We start from the raw sequence: 25,941 nt of genomic DNA, 5'->3' as shown, positions 1-25,941 counted from the left end.
CAAACATCATAAGTGCTGTGATGTCCTCATACACAGACTATGTCTCATACCCAAACTGCAATGAAATACTGGTATTTTGATCATAGTATGATTGGCAGATCTGCAATGCAAGATTGTTGAGGGCTTCCTTAGGAATGAAGAATTGATTTTACCTGAAACCAGTCCAAAAAAGCCTCCCTTCCCTTTTCTTTAGGCCCCATGAGGGGCCTGTCTTGTTTGGAGGCTGTGTCCTCATTACCTAGAAGGGTGTCTAGCTGAATGAACCAAATGAATCAAGGGATGAATTAACCTGCAGGTAACCTGCTGGTACCACTTCTTTTCCCTCTCACACTCCTGGCTGGTCACTACTCATTGGATGAATTTATAATCACGAGTCTTCATAAGTAAACTTCAAATGATTAATTCCACCAGAATTAGACTGAGTCTGACCATACACATTTCCAGGACTAGTTAGTAGCTCTCTGTGTGGAGGGAACGATGCTAAGTTCATAAGCAGCAGGTACTTTTTGGGTACCCGTGCGCCCCTTTGAGCGGTTCAGCACAGCATAAATGTGAGCTTCTCTAGCAGCAGCTAGGCTTTGCTAACTACGGCAAGCGGGTGCTGGCTTCTGGGCCTTGGGTGGGCTCTGGCTAGAGGGATGGTGCGCTATCAGGGTGAGAAGCCAGCAGGAGGGGATGGGTCACTGACAAGCGGTTCTCAGGACTCAACTAGGGGAGATTTACCGGTGGAATGGACTCCTGTGTGGCCCCTGCAGAGGCAGCCGGGCCCTCCCTGCTCCACCTCGGCGTAAAGGAAACATGGCTGCCATCGTCCCAGTGCTGAGAAGGCTCATTGCCCTCAAGCCTTGGCAGAAACAAAAGGTGACACTTGTTTAAAGTAAGGCACTGTCCTTCGGTGAGTAGATCTCATTAGGATGTTGAGGGCACCCGAGCCCCAGGCAGCACCTGCACACACAGGGTGATGGGGTCTCCTTGACCAGGCACCACTTCGGTGTGTGGGGCCACAGGATCTGAGCCCTGGCATTATTCTCTGTGCTCCATGGGATAAAGCTGCCTCTTTCTCTCCTCAGTGGACGGGGTTGATGTGACAGTACGTGATTAGAGTCTGAAGAGCTCTGAGGTCACAAAAAGGGGTGGTATACACAGTGCCTCACAGATTCTAGAGTCCCTGTTTCCTAAGTTTGCACAGATTTCCTGCGAACACCTTCATTCACCCAATGCAAGGATCACCTGCTTTTGCCAACAGCAGGTGGCGTTCACGCAAGCAAAATGAAATGCAGATGCTGTCACTTAAGATTTTGTGCTTTGGGGGAAAAAAATGAAAACAAACTTGTCCTGCATCCTCCTACTTATCAAACGCTGTGCTCTCTGAACACAAAGTGTGTGCTCACAGTAATTTTGCAGGTGATAGAAGGCTTGTTGAAAACTGTACCATTTGTCAGGTGTGAGCAGGCAGGTAGGTAGGCCCTTTCAGTGACTAGGCAGGATGGGACTTCGGTTAACTCCAGCTCCATAATGGCTATGAATTGGGAATTGGGTATTTCTAGGCAAGCCAAAATAAAGGGATGTGTCCTTTCATCTGGCTCTCCAGAGCACAGAGGAGGACTGAAGGGGAGGATTCCCAGCAGGAGCATTAGGGGATCAACCTCATCCTGTGACAACAGAGCTGGAGGGGCCCACTCAGGTCCCTAGGCCCAATGACTGCTAAATGTGGCTATGTATCATTAGTTACTTGTGAACTGTGTCCAAATGCAGAGTCCTGGCTCTATACCCCAGATCCTTGAGTCCAAATCAACAAGACTGGGGCCCAAGAAACTGAATTTATTTCTATGATCCCCCAAGTGACTCTTAAGTGAAATAGCAATTCACCGGACTGGTCTCTATGACCCAGTGGCCTAACCTACACTTCTTGACTCACAGTGACTGACAGTAATTACCAGTTCCAGACCATACACGCCTGTCCTGCATACGTGTGTATGCCTCTGTCCCTCACAATGGTGCTGTGAGGTAGGTACTATGTAGTATTACTGCTGTCCCCATTGTGCAGGTGAGGAAAATGAGAACCCAGGCCTCGGCCCTAGAACTCAGGAACGGTTCCTTCAGGGATATGTTTCAAGTCTTCTTTCGGGCACGTTTAAATCCTCCTTTTGGGCCAACTTTATGCCTCGTGGGCAGAGCCTGAATTCTGGGCCTGCATTTGCCCTTTGGATATGCTGGCTTCAAATTCCAGTAATACATATTTGGAAATAACAGGCAGCCTCTATCCCTCAGAAAATGCTGCAAAAGGTTGAAACTATACTATGAGATAGAGGCAAGGCCAAAAGGCAGGAATCATTTATTAACTATAAGGACTGTTGGGCATTAGGTTGGATCAATAAGGGAGACTTTTTAAAACTTTCTTGTGCAATTCTGGATTTCTTCAAGAGATCTTTAATAACTGGTCACATTCATTTGAAATACAAAAGACATTGTGAAGAGGGAGTAAGGGAAAAATGTGAGTGCATTTCAAGAGTCTGGAGAAGGTAGTGTGTGAATGAGTGTGTGTGTGCGCGCACACACGCACATGTGTGGTGACCCTCAAGAGATCTGGGATGAAACATCTCAGAGCAGATGAAAATGCCCTCCTAAGGGCTCATCCTGCAGGGCTCTGTTGGCAGGACACTAGGGGCGAGATAAACCTTTACCAGCCAGGTCGTTTCCCTTGTGGTGACGTCTGGGATGTCGATAGGAGATGGACACTGTGAGGGCACAGATTACGTGTTTCTACAGATCGCTTCCCCATGCCATCTGAGGGTCAACTCTCCTGTAGGCAGGAGGGATCTGGGATCATAAGGCCGAGGTCTCAGATTCTGGCTTGCCAGTCTCTTGTGTTCTTCCAATAAACTCTCGGTTCTACAAAACTCTTAGAGCATTAACAGACTAAGTCACCTCACAGAGACTCTGTAGGGAAACCACAGCTATTATGGGGAAAGCCCTTATTCAGTTACAGATCTGATCCCCAAATACAGCTGTAGATCGGTCTTAAGGAGTCTGGTAAGACAGTGTATGATATGAGAGCAAAACCCACATGCTTCTGCTCAGTCTGGTCTTCACAGATATGTACCGGTGTCCTGGGGCATCCCCCCACACAAGTGCTGACCAAGGGAGGGGACAGGTGGGAGCATGCAGTGGACATCACTCACCTCAGTGCGCTGTACCCCTGGCACACGCTGACACAGCACAGGACCTTATCTTGGTTTGCCTGAGTCTCTCCCAAGTATTTACACACGATGTTACCACCTAGGCTGAAGCCCACAACGACCAGCTGGGTCTGGGGATATGTCTTCTTGATGTAGTTTACCATTGCTCCAAACTCCCAGGTGCAGCCTGTGGGCAGAGAGGTGAGGCCAATCACTGTGGGTGCAACAAAATGACTGAGCTGCAGAGAGCTAGAAGGTTCCTGCCTGAGCCCCAAGTTGCTGACAGACAGGTATGTGTGTGTTTGTGTGTGTGTGTGTGTGTAGGAAAGAGAGAGAGAGAGGGAGAGAGAGAGAGAGAGAGAGAGGCATATATACACACACTTTGGCGACCTGGAGAAAAGTTTCCAGATGTTCCTCAGGACAAGAGGAGAACCAGCCTTTAGTGGTGCCCATGATGCCACTCATCATGGGCAGATGTGCAATGCTCCCTGAAGGGGGCTTGTGGAAAAGCCTGTCTAGAAGCTCATGGAAATCAAAATAGATATTCAGAGTGTGTGCGAGCATGTCTGTTCACAAAAGCAACAGCAAGACCCTTTGGGATTAGCTTCTTTGGCTGCAAAACAGGATGCTATACCCCTGTGTATGATGACTCATGGTGTTAAGAAAAGTACCAAGTGAATGTTATTTACAGGATCTTGTCAGCGTGGGGGAAGGAAGGAAGGACAAACTTCAGTCTGGAGGGACGGCCAGGACTCTCTACGGGATTAGAATATTAAACTCTTGATGATGTAAGGACAGAGTGCCAAGAGAGGCAGGCTCACTGAGAAGCACACAGAGGAGACCCCTGCGCGGAGAGGGCCTGGTTTGTCCAAGAGAGATGATCTCAGTTGGTCCCACGCGGAAGCCCGCAAAGCCATGTTCTGTTCTCCGTGGCTTTGCTAAGAGGAGGAGGTTAGTGCCGCGCATGGGTGAAGGGGTCTGTCACACCCTTCTAAGACCCAACCCCAGGCTCCTCAGGGAGCCAACTTAAAGCCCAACAGGGAAAGTCAGGGACATTGGCAAGACACATGCACGTGACAGGCCAGCATGAGGAGACTCTGGATTTACAGTCGAAACAGGCCGCTGACCTAGGCAGCGGTTCAGAGGTTTTACCATTCCTCGCGGGGGTTGACCGCTGCTTCTCACACCGGCAAGGCACAGGAGATGCTGCCTTTGGAGCCCTGGGCACGCGCCTTGTATAGCTTCCTTTCATAGAGGGATGCGGCCCACGCCAGACCAGCACAACCCCAGGCAGAGGGGTTCTCAGACTACAGGGGGTATAGGATCACTTGGAGGGGCTGTGAGATAGGGGCAGCCCTGGGCCCCACCCCCAGACCAGCTGTCTGGAGACTCAGTAAGAGGGGGGCCAGGCCCAGGAACCTGCATTAACATTTTTTTTGAATAGGTAAAATCTGCATATGGCCCAAAATTCAAAAAACATTAGAGATGTGGTAACAGGTAATTTCTTATATTCTTTTAAAAAATGTCAGTGGTAGCATACAGATTATTTAATACCTTGTTTTCTTTGTTTTTCTTATTTTAACACTATGTCTTGGAAACCACTATGTAACAATACACAGAAATCTGCCCTATTCTTTTTTTTTTTAAGTCATATCTACTCCCAATGGGAGCTCGAACTCACAACCCCCAGATCAAGAGTCCCACTCCAACCAACTGAGTCAGCCAGGTACCCCCACTCTATTCTTTTTTATTTTTATTTTTATTTGATGAGGCATAATGTAATAGGAAAGTGCATGATGAGTTTATACATGCTTACACCCATATAAACATTGCCCAAACCTTTTAAACTATTGTTTAAATTATTTTGAACAAGTAATTATAGCTTAAGACTTGAAAAGGCCAATCTAGGCTTCTAGATTTTTCTCCCAAAGCAGTGTTCTTCAATCCAACTGCATCGATCTAACAGCACATTAAATCACCTGGGGATCTTGAAAAACAGTAACACTAATGCCTAGGCTGTCCACAGGCCGTCCTCCCAGGCCTGGGAGGTCCTTTACAGGATCTCCAGGTGCCTCCAAAGTACAATCAGGGCCCAGGACCACTCATGTGAGGAGAAAGGACCTCTCCAGCTCCGACAAATACAGAAAAGTGGTTTCTGAAGCATACTCTTGCTCTGTCTCTGGGCCATCCCTTTACAGACTTCCTGTGCCCTTCAGTAAGCAGCCTTCACATGTGGAGGCGCTGCTCTACCTTTTGGAAGCTTCCAAAGTGGGTTGTTGGCCTAGTAGCAGCTTTCCGAATATATCCTCAAAGCCAGGTTTCACTGGGTGTTATTCTGTATGTTGGTAAATTGAACACCAATAAAAAATTAATTTATTTTTTTTAAAAAAAGCCAGGTTTCTACAGCAGGGGTGAGTCCCCACTCTACACCACCAGGCACCTTTTCCAGGTCCACCAAATGCCCAATCTTTAAAGCCTTGAATACAGACAGGTGCTTTCTGGTACTCTTTCTTGTAAAGAGTGAACCAGAAAAGTAGCATCAAGGTTAGATCACTGTATGTTTTAAGCACTAGCAGTGGCCAGTGGTTCTCAAAGTATGGTCCCTGGGCCTGCTGCATCAGCACTGCAGAGCTGTTCAAATGCATGTTCTCATGTTGCACCCCATCTCCTGAATCAGGAACTCTAAGGCTGGGGCCTAAGCAAAGGGTTCAAACACAGATTGCTGGGCCCTACCTCCAGAATTTCTGATTCAGGAGATCTGGTCTGGGTGAGCTAACAATTTGCCTTTCTAACAGGTTCCCAGGCAATGATGTTGTTGCTGGTACAGGGACCACACTTTGAGAACCATTGTCCTAGTTGACAAAAAAAGTGGAGGATATCTTTGATTTTGTTTCTTTTGTCTTTCAAATAGGCAGTTCAAAAAGTTGCTTCATGTCACTCAGACTTAAATGCAAGTTTAAAAGATGATTAGGAATCATTTTCCATTGCCCTTGCTAGAAAAGGTCACCAATGCCCCAGATCAGAAGGGGGTGTGGGTATTTGGGCTACTGGCCTGTCCACTGATGTAGGGAGTGTATGCTGGCACAGCCTTCAGAAGGCAACGTGGTAGCATCTATTAGTGCTGGTCTAAGTACAAATGGCCTAGCAATTCCACTTCTGGGGGCTTTATACTACAGGTGTGCAAAGAGGTATGCACGTAAGTGCAAAGATATGTGAGCAAGAATGTTCACTGCAGCATTGCTGGTCACAGTAAAGGAGTAGAAATTCCCATCAGCAGAAGCCCAGTGAAGTCGCTATGAAAAAGAATGAAGTTGAGACCAAACTGCTGACATGGAGTGCCTCTGATCACCTCATGGATCAGGGTGGGAGATGCCACCATCTCCAGTGTGTGCCTGGGCTTGAAAGGGCTTATAGCACAATCTATCTGACTGAATATTCACTAAAAAGCCACAGCAGATACTGACCTCCTGGAGAGGAGAATTGGGGATTGAGGGTGGGAGGGAGACACAGCTTGACTCATGGTATATAGACTTTTGCACCGCTGGAATAGTTTTACTATGTACATACACTAGTTTTTCTTTTTAAAAGATTTTATTTATTTATTCATGAGACACACACAGAGAAAGAGAGAGAGAGAGAGGCAGAGACACAGGTAGAGGGAGAAGCAGGCTCCCTGCAAGGGGCCTGATGCGGGACTCAATCTCAGAACCTCGGGATCAGGACCTGAGTCAAAGGCAGATGCTCAACTGCTGAGCCACCCAGGTGCCCCTGTTTTTCAACAAAAATCCAGCTAGTTAAAAAAAACAATGAAAATAAAGAATAAAAAACAATAGTTTAAATCCCTTTAGACCAGTTTAACCTAGGTTTCAGACACTCAGCACATCCCTCACACTGGAGCAGAGGTTTGTGCTGCTTGCAATGGGAACATCATTTGCCTACATAAGAAATGGGACTTATTTTAAATTGTTACTAAAATCTTTACTTTTCCACCATTTTCTTGGGGTTCTACCTAATTTCGTTTATCCCTTGACTACCTACAACCCTATGTTTTGTTCTAATATGAAGGAACCTCTATTAGGTGGTATACTCTTTATGGCAAAGATGCTCCTGGTCTTGTTTCTCACTGTATCCGTGGGCCAGCCACTGGGTGGCCACTCAGTCAGTATGACCTAAATGAATGGATGAAAGCCAGCGTGCACTGTGCCCCAGGCCCTGTCCTGGGAATACCAACACAGCAGAGGAAGTAGATCCGAAGGGATGAAGTGACTTGCCTGACCTCACAAAGTGAGCCAACGGGAGCGCTGGACTTTGGACCTACATCTAACCCCAAATCCCAAGTCCTTTGCCTCATAGCACAAACCCACAAAAGTAACAGTACTGCAGGGATTTATTTTTTCATTATTAAAAGTCTTTGTTTTTTCATCATCTGATTCCTTTTAGACTTGTCTTTTTTTTAATAGTATTTTTAAAAGTTTTTTAAAAAAAGTTTTACTTATTTATGCAATCTCTACACCCAATGTGGGGCTTGAACTCACGACCCCGAGATCAAGAGTCACATGCTCCACTGACTGAGCCAGCCAGGCACCCCAGGACCTGTCTATCTTTATTCGGCTTTGAGACTACTTGAGACCTAGAGCAGATGTTCAGATGTCACTGTGGCAGTTACAAAACTCAGATTTGCTACACTACCGAGGAGCAATTATAGCTAATCGCATAGGCACCTGGGGAGCCTCAATTTAATTAAATCCAAATACACCTGATCTGGATAAAGGGCCAGCCTCGCCTACTGCTGGACAAGCTGTTGGTTGTTGTGTGAAGAGCTGCCATCTCTCCCAGGCAAGGGCACAGTGTTCTCAGCTCTAGGATATGTCTTCTACTAGGTGCTGGGTCCTTCTGGGATTTCCACCTGATGACAGTTTACCAAATGCCCTCAGTGACTGAGAGCTGCTCCCTGAACTGTTCTACTAAAAGCTACAGGGACCTGTTCTTTCATACTAGAAGGATTTTAATGAGGCTCTGTGTGTTTAATCCTTATGGGATTAGCACCGGTAATAAGATTTGGGTATCTAATCTTGCTGCAGCTTTTAAAGGCAAGATGAAACATAAGACACTAACCTGGCTTTGGAGAGGTGAATACCACAGGGCCATCTTGGAAAGGGAACCTGCTGAGAACAGGAAAGAGCTTTTCTTCAACCTCACACCCCTAAAGAAAGACAAAGCTAAGGCTACCTGAAAACTACTCTCACAAAAGCCATTTCCAAGAGGCACTAACGTGACTAAGTATGCTCAAATATGGGGATGCAGAAACTTGGTGCTCCTTTTGGATGGAGACTGAGTCATCTCCACGTTCCCCACCATGCCAGGCCTGGGCTAGAACGTGGTGGGTGTGCCACACGTTAGCTGTGTAAAGAGGTTTGAATCATGTAGCACGAAAGCACACATCACTGGCCAGCGTGACTGTGATGACTGTATTGGAGACAGGAAAGGCGTACCTAAATATCTTTCCCCCTGAGAGTAATCCAAGAGAATGACCTGGACAGGCTAACAACATGGCTCCTGGCAGGCATCTGGGGGCCAGCAGCCCCTGTCGTTTCTCAGAGCTGTGATAGCCACTGCACAGCTACAGAAACAAAATGAGAGGAAAACAGCTACAGAAATAAAATGAGAGCCCCCTTTGTGCAGCAGATGAGCTGGTCTTGTCCTTATCTCTGAAACAGATTTTCACAAAGGAAAGCTTTTAGCTTTGTTTGCCCAGGTACCAAATACCTAAACCTGCCTTCTTTGGGCTGAAAGGTAAGCATCCAGGTCTGATCCCAGAAGCCAGAACCTGTCATTGCTTCTCCACAATTCTACTCTGGATATTTACTGCCCCCATCACATTCCCTAATGCTGGCCGCTTGGCACCATCTTGATATGCAGTGACTCCCAGCATGTGATCTCACCAGATGGTTTACCAAGATGCTTGAGCTTCTGCAAATTCACCACCTTCACAGTCATGTTCTCTCTCTCTCCACCCATCTCCTCCTTCCCCCTATCTTCCCACCGTGTCCTCCTGCCATTGTAACACTCAACTGTTGTAGAGGCCATGCGACTCGTGGTTGTCAATCTGGAATCATGAATACAATTCAAAATTGAGTCTGCATCAATCAAAATGCTACGAGAATCTTATAGAAACATCTATGCTCATGACCTAACCAAAGATCTTCAGGTAGATTGAGCAGTAAAAACAAAACAGAAGTTCCTTAAAAATCACTGTTTGTACCCCCTTATGGCAAAATGTCTTGGATCCTGGGTGATCTCTACAGCATGCCAAGCAGGGTGGTCTTACATTCTAGTTTGCCTGGGAGATTCCTGGAGTTTGTCATTCTGATGCAGTCATTACTAAGGGCCTCTTTCACACTCAAAAGTAATCCTGTTGGGATGCTAAATTATGGGGTCCCCCCAGGTACAGGCTCTCCCACTCTTCTAAGACTGAAATGCCACCTTCTAAGCAAGGCAAGGCAAAGTTTTCTGGCTTTCCCTTGTGGTTCCAAAAGATAGTTTAAAAAACAAAAATTTCAAAAAAAACAAAACAAAACAAAAATTTCCAGTATTTTTTTTAAATTTTTATTTATTTATGATAGTCTCACAGAGAGAGAGAGAGAGAGAGAGAGAGAGGCAGAGACACAGGTAGAGGGAGAAGCAGGCTCCATGCACCGGGAGCCCGATGTGGGATTCGATCCCGGGTCTCCAGGATCGCGCCCTGGGCCAAAGGCAGGCGCCAAACCACTGCGCCACCCAGGGATCCCAAATTTCCAGTATTAAACTCAGTTGGACATTATAGAACTTCTCTATGCAACAGAAGACAGTGCTGGGATCCCAGACACCTCCTCTCTGGTGCCAGATATTCAAATGTTTTGAAAGAAGGGAAGGGCCCACTTCTGTGTGTAAATTCACAAGGGAGGCAATTTAAATCTTTTGGGACAGCATTCAATGCCACAATACCCGTAGCTCGGTGTTTGGTCAGAGATGACTACTAAGTTCTCAGGAGGCCTGTGATCCTAAGGACTTGGTCACCTTGTGGGGGCCAATTCCAGGCTGTTTTTATTCCTTTCATCTGATATAGAACTGACTTTAAAAATCTTCAATTTTCTCTCTTACAGTCAAGATCAGACTCATGGTCTCTTTGTCACTTGGCTCAATTTCAAGAAAAACAGAGGTCAGAACAACCACAGCTGGGTGATTCTGGTTTTCAGTTCTTTCCTTGGGTGATGGACTTGATGCCACTGTACTTTGCTCTGAACATGAATCCTGGAAGATTGGGAGAAGGCATTGAGCCAAAGACACAAAGATGAAACAAAATGCTTCCTTAATTTACTGGTCTCCTGCGTCACCACTTGACAAAACTACTTATATTCCAAACAGTGTCTGCATTAAAAAATCAATTCAGTCAATAAAGAGGAAGCCATCATGTCCACTGCTATAGTGATTCAATTAAAGATTAGGCTTTTTAGAATAAACACACTTCAAAAAAAAATCTTCAAGACTCCTATATCTTCTATCATTTTTAAGTGTTATTTATTGACTCATCCATGACAAGGTTGGGTACTTGGTCTGATCCAGTACAGTACTCAAGCTCAATAAGAAATTTAAAAGACTTACACATTTCACTCTTGTGGGTTCCACTTGTCATCCTAACAGTTTCACATTTTATTTATGGTCAGATCAGTTAATGTCATTCAATTTAATTTAATTCATTTAATCTGTCACAAAATAAATATTTAATATTTTCTAGCTTAAAAAATATATGAAAAAAAATATGAACTATAGAGGCACTTCAATTGGTTAAGTGTCTGACTCTTAATTTTGGCTTAGGTCATGATCTCAGGGTCATGAGATCGAGCCCAGCCTTGGGCTTTGTGCTAGGCGTGGAACCTATTTAAGATTCTCTCTCCCTCTTCTTCTGTTCCGTAACCCCTACCCCTCACTACTACTTGCACTCTCTCTCTCAAAAAAAAAAAAAAAAAAAAAAAATATATATATATATATATATATATATGAATTACACTGCAGCAAGTGGAATTTTTTTAAGAATGAAAAGAATTTTTAGAAGGCTAAAATACAGCAAAAAGAGCAGGTACTACAATAAAAATGACTTGCCCACAGTGACTGTGAGAGCTGACTGTGCCCTCAGAAGCCAGTAGTGTTGAGCTGGAGGTGTGTGACCCCAGCCCTGGGGCCCAGTGCACTGTGCAGGGCCAGTTCTGCAGGCCATGAAGTCAGAAAGAACAGACTGTATCTTTCGAGGTCACCACCAGGGCCAGGCTGTCTCTGTACAGTCATAACTTATAGCATACTCAAGACAGGATTCTCTGCTTAGCAAGCACAGCTTCTCAATGAATCCTTGCAAAAGTTCACATGCAGTTAACTGCATGAGGCTGAGGCAGAGGTGAGATCATTTGGCTGCTCAAGTCACCTTTCACCTGTTCTCCCTAGGTTGGTTCTCAGAAAACAAGAGTGGAAAACATAAAGACAAAAGTCACTGCCATTTACTGCCAATTGCTGGACTCCATGCTACACACTTTTGTTTATATTAATACTTTCTCGACAACGTTGGTGAACTAGGTGTTCAAACCCCCATCTGTTGGACTCGAAAACCTAGGCTCTTTCCTTATGCAGGCATTTCCTAAGCATCTCTCTCTAAGTGACATACCACCTGTAGGAGATGAACGTGAAAAATTACATACAAAATTGAGGGATCCCTGGGTGGCGCAGCAGTTTGGAGCCTGCCTTTGGCCCAGGGCGCGATCCTGGAGACCCGGGATCGAATCCCACGTCGGGCTCCGGGTGCATGGAGCCTGCTTCTCCCTCTGCCTGTGTCTCTGCCTCTCTCTCTCTCTCTGTGTGACTATCATAAATAAATAAAAATTAAAAATAATAACAAACAAACAAACAAAAAAACCAAAATTGAAAACCAAGATCTGGTCCCTGTCCTTGAAAAAGACAATGCCTGGTCAACGTTCTTTTTAGACAGACTCAGCCAAGAAGCTCAGACTGATTCTGACTGTGCCAGGAGGAGCAGCTCCTTACTAGCCTGGTAGCTTCAGGATGGCAGGCACTCTACACGCTTCCTGTTTTCCCCACATGGGGGGTGCTGGCTCCACAAATGTCTCTGGGATGCTCGATGAACAAAAGAGCACCAGACCCATTGTTGTGGCTCTGAGAAGCTCCTGGATGCACTTTTGCCTTAAACCTAAAATGTGTCTGGGTGGGAACAATCTCCTTGCTCGTGAAATGTATGGGCAGGATGCAGTCTCTCACACAGAGAAGGGATGTAGGCCATTGTTCAAAAGCATGAGCTTCAGGGCTAGACTGTCTGGGTTGGAAATCTGGACCACTCACTCATCAGCCTTGTGGAGCAAGTTATGCAACCTCACTGGGCCTCAGGTTCCTGGTCTGTTGAAGGGAGGATGTCTCATTTAATACATCCTATCAAGTACTCAGCACAGTGTCTGCCACACAACAAATGCTATGTAAGTGATACTATTAATGTAAACAGTAATAATGATCACCGCCACTACAGTGGGGGAAAAGTCTTTTTTTAATGCTTAGCCATCTCCCTGCTCCTGTGTAGTCCTCAGGAACAATATCCTGCATAGGAAGCATGCACCACCACAGAGCTGGTGCTAATTGGGGTTGAGAACCATACGATCCGAATGCTGGTTCTGTCACGTACTAGTTGGGTGACCCCAGGCAAGCCTGTGGCATGAGGACACTAGCACCTACCTCTGGATGTCAGTGAGGATCGGGCTAAGTAGAGTATGCACATGCTTGGTGCGCCCTGGCATTCGTCAGTGTGAAATAAATGGGAACTGCTGTCATGCAGGATTTTCCTTAATGACTTCATCCTTCAAAGGCAGCATGAAGGACTCTTAAGTCACAAGAATGCGTAAGTATCCATTTAGGAAATTCTTCTGTTTGAGAGAGATCTGTTTTTAACAATTTCTAATTACACCAGCAAAGATGTCCAATGGCGAGGGATTGGTGCCTATGCGGTCTGGAACAGTCTAAGTGGGGCAAGGTCTTTTACAATGTTCTCAGATCTAAGGTGGGTGTATAACAGGAAAAGAAGAATGGAAGGCTTCTTGTTCACACCCTGTTTAGTTTTCCTCTGGTCAAGATCAGTCTCAAAAGGCCCAAAAGGGGTATTCACGGTGACTTGATGGCCTGCCATCTGCTCAAGAGCAGTGCAGCTTGCACAAGGGAAGGCTCTCGTGTTTGAGATGTGGTTTGCCAAATCACTTTACAAACGATCATTTCACATCTCTCACCTCAGTCCTCAGTCAGCCCTGGCAGAGTGAGCATTTTCTAGAGGATGAGCAGGATTCGGGGCATGGGGAGCCACACCAGGGAGCATGAAGACTGCTGGCTCCCATGGAATAGAGTCGGGGAGACACAGGATTAGAGAATGATTAAGGGGTGAGGGCAGGGGACAAAGACTCTCCGAGAAGGTGACATCTTAGCCGAGACCCAAACGACAAGATGCAGCTAAGTGAAGACCAGAGAAGGGCTGTCCATACAGAGCTCAGGCCAGTGCCTGGTGTCGGCATACACTCTGCAGCATGTCCTGGGAACCAGAGCCCCCACAATGTCTCATCCGGTCCTCCCTCATGGACGAGGCTGACTTGGTTGAGGGATCTATGAAAAGTGCAGGGAAGGAGATTTAAAAAAGGCTTAAGATGGCTCTGCTTTCTTTTTCCTTTTCTATTGAAAAGTAGAGGAAGGGAAGAAAGAGGGAGGGACAGTAACACTAAAAAAATAAGTAAGAGGCTCAAGAAACCTACCATCCAACAGCAATGTATGGAACTGATTTTGATCCTGAACCAAGTAATTACAAAAGAAAAAAACAAAGAAGTCAGCTGGAGAAACAGAACTGCTATTAAGGAATGCTGGTGTCTTAGGTGTGATGGTGGTGTTGTGCTTATGTTATTTTATGAGTTTAACTGTGTCCACCACAAATTCATCTGTTGAAGTCCTAGCCCCGCTGACTCAGAATATGACTGTATTTGGAGAAAGGGGCTTTAAAGAAATAATTAAGTTGAAACAGGGTCAGTTGGGTTGAGCCCTAATTCAGCCTGACTGGTGTCTTTATAAGAGGAGACCAGGACACAGATAGAGGGAGATACACACACATGGGCATATAAGACAAGGAGGAGACGGCCACCTACAAGCCCAGGAGGGAAGCTCAGAGAAAACCAAGCCTGCCCACACCTTGACCTTGAACTCCCAGCCTCCAGTGCTGTGACAAGACAAACGTCTGTAGTTTAGGCCACCCAGACGGTGATATTTTGTTAGAGCTCCTAGCAAATTAAAACAGTTTACAAAGAGTCCGCGTCGCTTAGCATCCTACACTAAAATAGTCGCAGATGGAAGGAAGGGCTCTCTAGGACGAGCTCCAAAATAATCTCTGAAAAGGAAGGAAAGGGCAGGAAGGGGGTTATGGATGAAATGAGACTGGCTATAAGTGGAGTAACCGTTGATGCTGAGTGGTGCGCACACAGGGGTTTGTTTGGGCTCATTTTACTGTTCTCCCCACTTTTGTATTTTGAACATTTTCTCTAACAGAAAGGTTTTTTTAAAAACTGCAGGGGAAACATATCTTCTAGAACATAGAAGATCCGCCTTTCTGGACAAATACAGGAATACAGCAAACTATAGGAATTCTCTTCTAAAATTCTGATGGAACAAACAGTAACAACAATAAATGAAAGGAAGCAGTTAACTGACTGCAAACCTGTGGGGCTGAGCTCTCCCTAGAAGGGCTGACTTGGCCCAGTGGGTTCTCCTCGTTGGGAGTCAGCTCACCAGCCTAGACATACCATGCTCTTAAGAGGCAGCTGTGCATGCCGACCACCCCCAGAGCCCACTCCCTTCTGTTTATGAGCTCCAACCCCTGGGACCCTGAGGACCCAGTTCAAATACTGTTTCCAGAACAATCCTACCACAATACCACTGCTTGCCTACGGAGACATGCTGGTTTCCCTTCGCTGCCACCTCACCCACCCCACTGTGGTGTGATTATTTACTGAAGGAACATATTTATCTGGGCCACAGAGAGCATGGCTCATCCCTTGCTCAGATCTGCAAGTATCTGGATAGGAACAGATCTGCAAGTATCTGGATAAGAATAAACCGAACATTTAGTGAACAGCTACTATATGGTAGGCGCTCAGCTGCTTGCTAAGTCCTTAGTAACCCATGTTTAAGTGTAAAATTGTAAACCCCCATTTGGGGCTGTTGAGGAATCTGGCACGTTAAGTAAGCTGTTCAAGGCTAAACCACCAGTCAGCAGCAAGGCCAGGGTCCTGTCTCTGTGACCTTGTGCCACACTGAGCCTACTCTTCTTTTTTCCTCACCCAATTTCCCTGGCGTGTGCGCAGATGTCTCCCAATCTACTGTCCCTTCCCCCTGGGGTCCCTAGCACAGCATTCCCAGGGTGGGGACCTGGGCCACACACACACAGAGCTTCTCCCAGCTCTGAGATGGGAGCCAGCCCCAGGCTCTCCTCTTAGCTCTCCTGCTCCCTGGCTCTCTGCCTTGCCCGATGATTTAACCTCTCTGTGCCTCTGTGTGCCTTTTCATCACAATTTCACTAAGTGTCTCGCTGGTTGCTGTGGAGATTAAAGGGATTATGTCTGCACGAGACATCAGCTTTGGTTCAGGCACACATTAAGTGCCCTCACTGGCATTTCTTGTCTTGTTTTTGGTATATCGTGCTATTAGAGAGCCCTCCCAAGTCTGTCTCTGTCTCAGGTCCTAAGGCCAAGCCATGTCTCCCCATCTTCAACTTGTATAGATGGATTTTTATATCCAAGTTCAGGACCTTATAATCATTCCCCACATTGTTTTCATTTTTGTAAGATTCTGCCCATGTCTGCCTTTTGGACGTAATCCTGTCTCCCACATACTCACAATGTGCCTGACTTATCTGTAAATCTGGATCTTCACCTATATCTTCGGGCCACTCACCAAACTGTTGAACAGAAGAGTCTGTAACATGGTGTCTTTAGTTGTGGGAGTGAGTGCAGAGAAGCAGCAGGGCTCGAGGCAGCCAGGCTGGCACGGAGCAGGTACCCCCGCTCATGATTCCCTATCTGTGCCCTACACATCACCAGTAGCAGCATACACCGGAACAACCTTGCTGGAGTACAATGTGACAATATGTACAAATATGCATCCAGAATGTTGCCTTTGAAATTCTAGCCCTGGAAATTCAGCCCAAAGTAGTCATTAAAGAGAAAAACAAATTCTATGCAGAAGATATTTATAGCATCATTATTTAGAATGCTGAAAAACTCTAAATAAGCTAAATGGACTCCAAAGAGGAATGGTTAGATAAATTATAATGGGGGAATAACAGCAATGTGGCTCTTAAAAAGATTAAATGTAACAACTATGCACCTTTATGCTAGTGAATATAAGATTATTTAAATTAAGCCATCACAGATATACATACTATGACTGCATCTAAATAAAAACTACATACACACAGATAAAATAATGGGAAAATAAACAAATAGAAAATTATAGTTATGGTGAGATTATAGATGTGATTTTCAGTTGTTTCCCATTAAAACTCATAATAATTTATCTGGTTATAAACAACCCCAATGTTTGTGCATACTCACATATTTTATGTGTTTGTTATTTATGTGTGCATGTATAATATGAAGGGAAACTTAAATAAGAATCAAGAACCGGCAGTCCAGAAGACAGAGCTAATGCAGGACTTCAATAAAGGCAAGAAGCATTTGTCTCAATTATGAGATCCAATTCCTCTCTTGAAGGAACTTGAAATCCTATGAGTTGTCGATGTGCCAGAATCCCTTCCCACAGACATGCACGTGCCTCCTCACGACCCTTGCTGGCCAGTCACAAGAGTTCTGAGGATGGTGCAGTGTGATACAGGGCACTGGCTATGGGGCTCCTGGTCCTGCTCTGACACCTCCCTACCTGCAGGGGGCGGTGGGGAAGACCCGCTCCTGTTACTTGCACTCTGTCTCTTGGAGGCATGATGAGCTGGGCATGGCTCAGGTACCCATCTGAAAGGCTGATGGGAAGTATGGCATCATAAATCCCAGTACCCACTGGCTGATGGTATAACCATGTGCCCCACTGCCTCCCTACATGGGCATAAATTCTGAACCCAGAAAGGGAAAGCAGAACAGAAGTAACAGCATGCTTGTACTGAAGACAACAATAAGGGGGATTCCACTTGGCCATGCCTGTACTTACCATACGTGAACATGCGCGGTGAGGTCAGCTCAATGTTGGGCAAGGCGCCCAGGTGGTTGAGCACGGCGCACCGGTAGCCATTTTTCTGGGCGTAGTCGACAAAGGTGCGGATGTATTGCTTCTCACTGTGATTGGCGATGCCAGGGCAGATGACCATGGTAATGTCATCTACAGGGTGAAGAAAGAGATCCCAACATATCCAATGAATAGTGAAGATAAAGGGCCACAATTATACATCACTGGCGGAGAAAACAGTAGGAGGGAACCTGACATGCATCTTTTCACTCAATTCTCTGGGGAAGAGCATCTTTCCCTTCCAGATGGAGTTGTCTGGATCAGTGGTTCTCAAACTATTTATGGTGAAGGGTCAGTTTTTAAAATATCTGATCGTGCACAGCTAATTTTGAAAAATATGATAAAAATTACTAGAAAGATGAAATGAAAACAATTTAAATCTCAATTTTTTTATTATTAGATTCAGCAGGTTTAAAATTACCACTGTACAAGTTTCCAAACCTTACTCCTAATTTCTGTATGAATGATGGAATGAACAAATAGAAAAATGAAAAGTAGTGTCTACACAGGCTTCTTTGATCAAGGAATTTCACTTCCAGGTATTTGTCTACAGATACACCTGTACACATACAGAACAAGATGTGTACAGTAGAGGTGATAATGGCAAAAGAATGAACACATGCTAAATGCCCAGAAACAGGGGTCTGGTTAAATAAATGATTGCACATCCAAGTGATGAAATGTTATGTAGCCCTTAAAAATAATGAGAGACATCTTTGCATATACTGACTGATAGGGCAAGCTCTCTAACATGTATTAAGTGGAAGAAAAGCAAGGTGCAGAAAAGGGTTATGATATACTGCCATTTGCAGGGAGGGGAAAAGATATCTATATTTAGAAATGCATCCACTAGCTCCAGAATAATACATGAGAAACCGAACAGTGGATACCATGGGGGAGGTGCTTGGGTAGGGAGTAGGAGTAGAAGAAAGACTTAGACTTTCTCTGTGTATCTTAAAGGTAACTTTTGAATTTTCTATCATGACCATGAACTACCTTCCAAGGGAGTGGCAGGTGTCATGAAGAGCTAAAGCAGGAAGGTGTGATGGATTTACTGGGAAGAGAACACTAGTGAATGGAGGCAAGGGCCATCCCTTTGAGGAGGTGACATCTGAGTTGAGACCCGAATGACAAGAAGGAGGCAGCCATGGGGATGAGTGTTCTAGGCAAAGGGAACATCAACTTAAACCTTTGTCATTAGCTAATTGGCAGTGCTGATTACTGTGAAGAACTGAAAGGTGCAAGAGGTTTACTGGAATTCCTCCCAAGTAGTTACCAAGCTCCTGTAAAAACCAAAGTGCCTTGGGGCACCTGGGTGGCTGAGTCAGTTGTCGTCAGACTCTTGATTTTGGCTCAGGTCATGATCTCAGGGTCGTGAGATCACGCTCCTCATTGCGCTCCATGCTCAGTGGGGAGTCTGCTTGAGATTCTCTCTCTCTCTCTCTCTTTCCCTTTGCCTTTCCCACCCTACTTGTGCATGCATGCATGCTCTCTCTCTGAATAAATAAATAAATAAAATCTTAAAAATAAAACCCCGAATCCCCCCAAACCTTGGTGCTTTGCATACTACAGAACTGAAAAGACATGTCCTCCTCTTATAAGAGCAGCAGAGGCAGCTGCCATCCTAACTCTACTTCCTCACTGCAAAGCTCTTTATAACAGGTGCTCACTATATAGAATGGACAGAGCAATGCCAAATTCCAGCAGCAACAGTAATCAGAGTGGTTTCTGACAGACAGGTATCCCAAACCCCTGCATAAATGGGCCCAAATGTGTCTTTTCATCCATGGAATGTATGCAGAGGGTACCTGAGAGCCTCCACCATCTGCTATTACCAACAAACAAGATTGGCCTATCCCGAATTTCTGAGCTTTATCTTCTTTATCAGTAGAGTCAGGATAATAAGGCATCAACCTCTCAGGGTTGCTATAAGGCTTAACTGGGATAATAGTATCTACAAAGCACTTAGAAGAGTCTGGCTTCTATTGCTGTCATCAAAGCAGAGGCCTGGTCCTGCAGGACCTGGGCTCCACATTCTCCCTCATCCCCTCACACCAAGCTTCTGTATGTCATGGGAGGACTAACTACATTCAGCAATGCTGTCTGAGGGGCCCTATGTAGTGACTGGCAAGCACATGATGGTGTGAATCCTTGCGGGCTGTCCCTGAATGATGTACCTCAGGAGGCTTCCTACCAGCCCCTGGGTGTGATGCTGAGCCAGTGACAGGAGCATGTACACTGTGCTCCCTCACTGACCAATGGGCCACATTGTAGACCTAGAGTAGCTTACCTCCAACACAGTGCTCGGCCAAGGGTTCAAAGAGGTCAAAGGTTGAAGTGGCTCCGTCGGACATGGTGATGAACTTGCGGTGCCCGTACGGGTGTGGTGACCTCACCCTTCCCATCTTCCCATACAAGGCTGTTTGGATGTGTCCACTTTTCCCCCAGATCAATGGTGGAATGTATCTAAGAGAGGAGGAGAGGAAAGGTCAATTCTCCCACACTCCTTGAACAACACATGGAAAAATTTTTGAGCCAAAATCTTTCAACCTATTTGAGTTTTTTTCCTGACAAGTTTTGCATACTAAAGTATAAATATGGGATTTTCTTTACCTTACATTCATGCCATGATTTACCTCCTTTCCCCATTTACTAATACACCCCGTATCAGACTAGCCTTAGAAATCATCAGGACATGCTTATTCAGGCAGGATTTCAAATTTACAGTGTTAAGCAATTCAATATGGGTTGTTGCTGTAATGTAGATTAAAAAGAAAGCAAGTTATACATTTTGACCACATGCTACTTGACGGGGTTAGCCTCATTATCAAATGAGCTAATGTATATAAAACAGCTATCACGCTGCCTACACTCACTAAATGTTCACTTTTTTGCCTTCCTCTAACAAGACAGGCCCCAGCCACAGTGGTCACCATGTTAACCAAACCACCTGCTCTCCATTACACTGGGAAGGGCAGCAAGCTTTCCCAAGAGCCTGTAGGTGCCTTGTGTGTGTGTTATGAGGTGCTGTGTACCCTCTGGAGAATGTCCTGGAAGGGAAGCAGTGTAAATATTTGTTGGGTTAGATGAAGGATAAAGGCTTGTCTAGTTTAAGCAAGTCATGACACCACCCTGACAACTGTCCTTCATGAACACACGGAGTGACGCTGGTTCCTGGGAGTAAATGCAAAAACCTCAAACTAGTTAATTACTGGGAAAACAAGGCATTCTGTTACAACTAAGAAATGATTCTAGTTCACAACCACAGTGCAGGATGATCCCATTTCCTGAACTGCCACTGGTTGCTCTTGCTCAGCTTGGAGGCCCAGGCCTGGTGGTTGGCCAGATTTGTGTTCTGCGTACACTTGAGTCATAGAACATAAAATATGGTAATGACATCCATCCTACATCTCTGTAATCTGTAGATAATACAGATTTTTAAAAAAGATTTTTTAGAAGATTTATTTATTTTTTTGGGGGGTGGGGGAGAGAGAGAGAGATAAAGAGAAAGAGCAGGGGGAGGGGTTGAGGGAGACAAGTAGACTCCCTACCGAGTGGCGAGCCTGACACAGGGCTTGATCCCAGGACCCTGAGATCATGACCTGAGCCTAAACCAAGAGTCAGAGGCTTAACTGACCAAGCCACCCAGGCATGCCATGGTGAGCATTTTCTTAAGGGTTTACCTTAACCTGCTTCCCAATTCATGCCTATTATTTCTATCATACCAGTTGATCCTAAAAACCTTCCTTAAATTCTACCAGATTTACTGTTTTTTAAAAATAATAAGTCTCCACAAATTGAAGAGAAGTGATCATCTTAAGCAAGCCAGTTCCCAGACGAACTTCCTCTGTGAGTGTAGGGAGGAGAGGAAAGAGTATTTTAAGACCTTGGGACATGAAGCCATTTGCCAGCATGACACCACAGGTGCAAATCTTAGTGCAGAGGCCATGGCATTTGGAAAACAGAAGCATTTAAAAGAGATGAGGATTCATTTGGGGAATATAAATAATAGTGAAAGGGAATATAAGGGAAGGGAGAAGAAATGTATGGGAAATATCAGAAAGGGAGACAGAACGTAAAGACTGCTAACTCTGGGAAACGAACTAGGGGTGGTAGAAGGGGAGGAGGGCGGGGGGTGGGAGTGAATGGGTGATGGGCACTGGGGGTTATTCTGTATGTTAGTAAATTGAACACCAATAAAAAATAAAAAAAAATAAAAGAGATGAGGAGATTATGAGAGCAACAAAAAGCAAGCCTATAAAAATAACATCAACTGGACAACCCAGTATTACACAAGATTTAGATGTAGGATTTATAAAGGGTTTTGGTCAAAAAATTATGCATAGGGGGAGACAAGTGATCCAAGAAGCCAAATTCCTGGTTGCTCCCAGAGGGAAATTCAAAGAAAATTTAGTTTATAATATAAATTAAAAATAGAAACGTGCTGAGGTTAAACAGAAGAAATATGAATTCAGTCTCATATATGTATCTTCTGATCTTGTTTTAAATACAATATAATCTCAGAAAATGATGGAAGAATAAAATAAAATAATAAAATAAAATTTTTCTCTGGGCTGGTTACAGACTTCCCATGGAATGATGACACAGGTGGTTATCCAATCAGGCTACTAGGGGAGCTGCCCCACCTCTGTGTCCCCTGGCAAAGGACCCCTCGGCAGAGCTCTATCCTGGCAGCCAGAGGGCTTGATTGACATGAGGGCTCTTTTCAAGCACATTCCTTCCCATCACCTGCAGGAGCCAGGCTCATTTATCTTTGTGTCTCTCCCAGGGTACTCCACACACTTCCCTTAGTAAATCTGAGAAGGCACAGATACACTTAAAAAATAATATACATCCACTTGACGGGATGAGTACTGTGTGTTATACTATATGTTGGCAAATCGAACTCCAATAAAAGAATATACAAAAAAATATACATTCTCAAATGAGTTGGGCTATAGCATGACTGCTGTTTGGTTACTGTCCTCTTTCCAGGTGATCCAGCACCATTCTCAGAGAAAATCCTGATGGTGCACATGTGTCCGTGTGTGTGCATGCACGTGTATGCATGAGAATAAGTGACTGTCTCAGGATTACCTGGCATATTCTCACTTCGGTGTAGGGTCAGTTGTGCATAGTGGGCATTTTACAATCTTTAATTTTATGACAATACCACCTACTGATAAAGCACTGTTTTCAATCAACTTTACAATAACACAACACCAGTGTTTATCGCATCGCATTTTTAGACACTTTTTACCATGGTGAAGTTTTGCTGTGTGTTTTCATTTGTTTATGAGTTACCTACAGATCACATGAAAAACTAAAAAAAAAAAAAAAAAAAAGAAAAGAAAAACCAGTGGGGCGTCTGGTTGGCTCAGTCAGTTAAGCCACTGCCTTTGGCTCAGGTCATGATCTTGGGGTCCTGGGATCGAGTCCTACATTGGGTTCCCTGCTCAGTGAGGAGTCTGCTTCTCCCTCTCCCTCTGCCCCTCCCCCTGCTTGTGTTCTCTTTCTCTGTCAACTAAATAAAATCTTTAAAAAAAAAACAATTAGAATGAGTGGAGTTAGTTACATGGTTTAGGTCAAGGAGGAAATATGGACCAAAACAATAGGGTATTTTGAAATTTATATAACCATATAAGCACTTAAGAGATGCTGGAAAGTGAACATGGAGGAATCTGCTTTACTCTGGGTCTGGCCTTTCAAGCAGAGCCTGGCAGCTTCCGCTTTTATCTCCTTAGAAGCCTGGTATCATGCTGTAAAGGAGCTAGGGCTCAACTACCCAATGAAGAGAGGTATCTCCTAGGGGGCCTAGAGACATAGAACTGAGCACTGTGTGCATTTTAAATTAGGGCACCACCAAACTGTCTTTCAAGACAGATGGACCAATTTACATTCCCAACAGTTTTGCATGGAAGTACCTGTCTTCCTCACCCTCATCAACAATTAGCATTGTCAATCTTTTACATTCTGGCCATCTTGATGGGTAAAATATGGGTATTTAACTTCAATTTGTGTTTTTAAAGATGGATCCAATCTGCGGTAAGCAAGTTTCTTACTTGAATTTGCATATTCTTGATTCATAGGTTTACTAGTCATTCATTTCTCTTATGTAAACTGTACCCTTTGTCCATTTTCCTGTTACATTTTTATCTTTTTCCAATCGATTTGTAGGTACTGTTCTTATCACTCCTACACCCATCATTTTCTATTATATGTTGCAAAGGCTTTCTCCCAGTTTATTGTATATTTTAATTTTATCTTATATAACTTTCTTTTTTTTAATTTATTTTTTATTGGTGTTCAATTTGCCAACATATAGAATAACACCCAGTGCTCATCCCATCAAGTGCCCCCCTCAGTGCCCGTCACCCAGTCACCCCCACCCCCCACCCACCTTATATAACTTTCATACCTTGTGGTTAAATTTGTTAGTTTCTCTCTCTCTCTCTTTTTAAAAGATATGTTTTTAAAAGTAATCTCTCCACCCAGCATGGGGCTTGAACTCATGGCCCCAAGATCAAGAGTTACACATTCCTCTGAGCCAGCCAGATTTAGGTGCCCCAAATTTGTTAGATTTTTCTACTAAAACCTTTATGTTTTACATTTTGTTTTAAAAGGAGTTATTCTAGCACCTAATCTTAAATATATTCTCCAATATTTCCTTCTATTATGCCTCTAGTTTTAAAAAATGTATTACCCTTAAATCCTCTTATTTTGTAAAAGGTGCAAAGTGAAGATCTAATTCATTTTTTCCTGCCACTTGACTTTACACCATAAATGGTTCATCCTTTCCCTACAGATTTCAACTGTCATCTTTTATACCACGTTCCCAATTAAATATTTAGATATTTTTCTTTTCTTTTTTTTAAAGATATTTTTCTATATTTTCTTTTCTTGATTCATTGATCTATTTGTCTATTCTTGTGCCAATATGACTCTGCCTTAATTAATATAGCTTTATGGACTATTTTGAGCATTGGCCCACAGTGTGGGCCTCCTTTTCTTTTTCAAAATTTTCTTGCCAGATTTTTGGCATTTTATTTTCCAGATGAATTACAGGATTAGCTTGTTCTGGGAAAATTTTGGGATTTCTAATTGGAAACACACCAAACTTATACATTATCTTGGGGAAAAATTGACATCTTTACAGTTTTTACTTATCCTATTAAAAAAACATGCTTTATCTCTCTGTTATTCAGGTATTTACATCCTACAGTAAAACTTTATAGCTTGTTTCACATTTTAATACTCAGTTTTTACTACACTAATTTGCATGCATCTCTACATTTTTAAAAAAGCTATTCTTAAAAAAAAAAAAAAAAAAGCTATTCTTAGAGTTAGCATCTGGTCATGTTTTACTCCTAACTCCCTGAAAGCAGAGGCGATGTCTTCTGTACTAACACATATACTAGTTTATCCAATGTTGTGCCATGGCCAGTGATTAATAAATGGTTGTTATAAATAAACAAATATTACTAAGAAAGAAGCTAGACCACAACAAAATGTAGAGGCCAGCAGGTCCTTACCTTCTGAATCTATTTGTAACACCTGGCTAGCCTAACAGAATTGTCCAATGGGAAAGCCCACAAGGGAAAATCTGGACCTCCCTCTCACTCACGTCCCTACACACACACACACACACACACACACATCACTCACTCACTCACACTGCCTTCAGGCAGACAGAGCTCACACTAGCAAGGACAGATGGTTGGCAGGCTGTTTACAAAAGAGCTGGAAAAAAGCATACTAACGCTTATCTTTGCCCTCAATCTGTGGGTAACTAATCAATTCTTTCCTATGGGACCTGGGTTTTTAGATGATGTCAAACTACTTTATAGCCACTGAATCCAGACTTAGCTGTCATTCCCTCTGATTCTCACCAGCAGCCCTCCAGCAAACTGGCACAAGGTTGGCACACATATGGCATCAGAGACTGAGTCCCACCGCCACCCCTCCTTCCTAGCAGGTCCCTTCCAGTGAAACAGATGCTCAGCAGCAGTTACTCCTTGGCTAAAATTTTATGTTTGTTTCAGACAAAATGTTTTGGTTAAAGTAACACAATCCACCCCCCAACTAACTTGAGGAGGGACAATGCTGGGGTGCTCGCCAAATGGACAGGAGGTTGGAGGACCAGGCTCAAAGAGGTCAGGTTCCGGGAAAGAAACTGGGGCTGCTGCACAAATGTGCTGTTTACGCAGTCAGCAGCTCCCCAGGAGGCAATGCCCCAGGAATGGGCTGTCTTGAAGAAGGTAATTATGGGTGGGGTCAGGGCATCTCCATGCCATTGCCTGCATGCAATGGGAGAGAAGGACTTTCCCAAAAGGAAATGTGTGTGTGCTTGGAGAGGAAGAATGGATGTGGGGCACCAAGAAAGTGACAAATGTTCCCTACCAGGTCTTGGCCT

The 25,941-nt window shown here is 44.3% G+C and overlaps 1 protein-coding gene across 3 annotated transcripts in view; it reads right to left on the bottom strand.

The window, feature by feature from the left end:
• ABHD2 (abhydrolase domain containing 2, acylglycerol lipase) overlaps positions 1-25,941 on the bottom strand; it is a 103,227-nt gene that overhangs the window by 22,993 nt on the left and 54,293 nt on the right. For all 3 annotated transcript variants that reach the window (XM_072799659.1, XM_072799679.1, XM_072799669.1), the window contains exons 4-6: positions 19,819-19,994; positions 17,454-17,621; positions 3,183-3,366 (exon numbers count right to left, since the gene is read on the bottom strand). In XM_072799659.1, coding sequence (XP_072655760.1) covers positions 3,183-3,366; positions 17,454-17,621; positions 19,819-19,994 — 528 coding nt within the window. The remainder of the gene's footprint in view (positions 1-3,182; positions 3,367-17,453; positions 17,622-19,818; positions 19,995-25,941) is intronic.

Source organism: Canis lupus, chromosome 2 (assembly GCF_048164855.1).
Source record: "Canis lupus baileyi chromosome 2, mCanLup2.hap1, whole genome shotgun sequence".
In the NCBI taxonomy this organism is placed as follows: domain Eukaryota; kingdom Metazoa; phylum Chordata; class Mammalia; order Carnivora; family Canidae; genus Canis; species Canis lupus.
The sequence above is the reverse complement of the archived record's forward strand: the minus strand, read 5'-3'. Positions and strand labels throughout refer to the sequence as shown.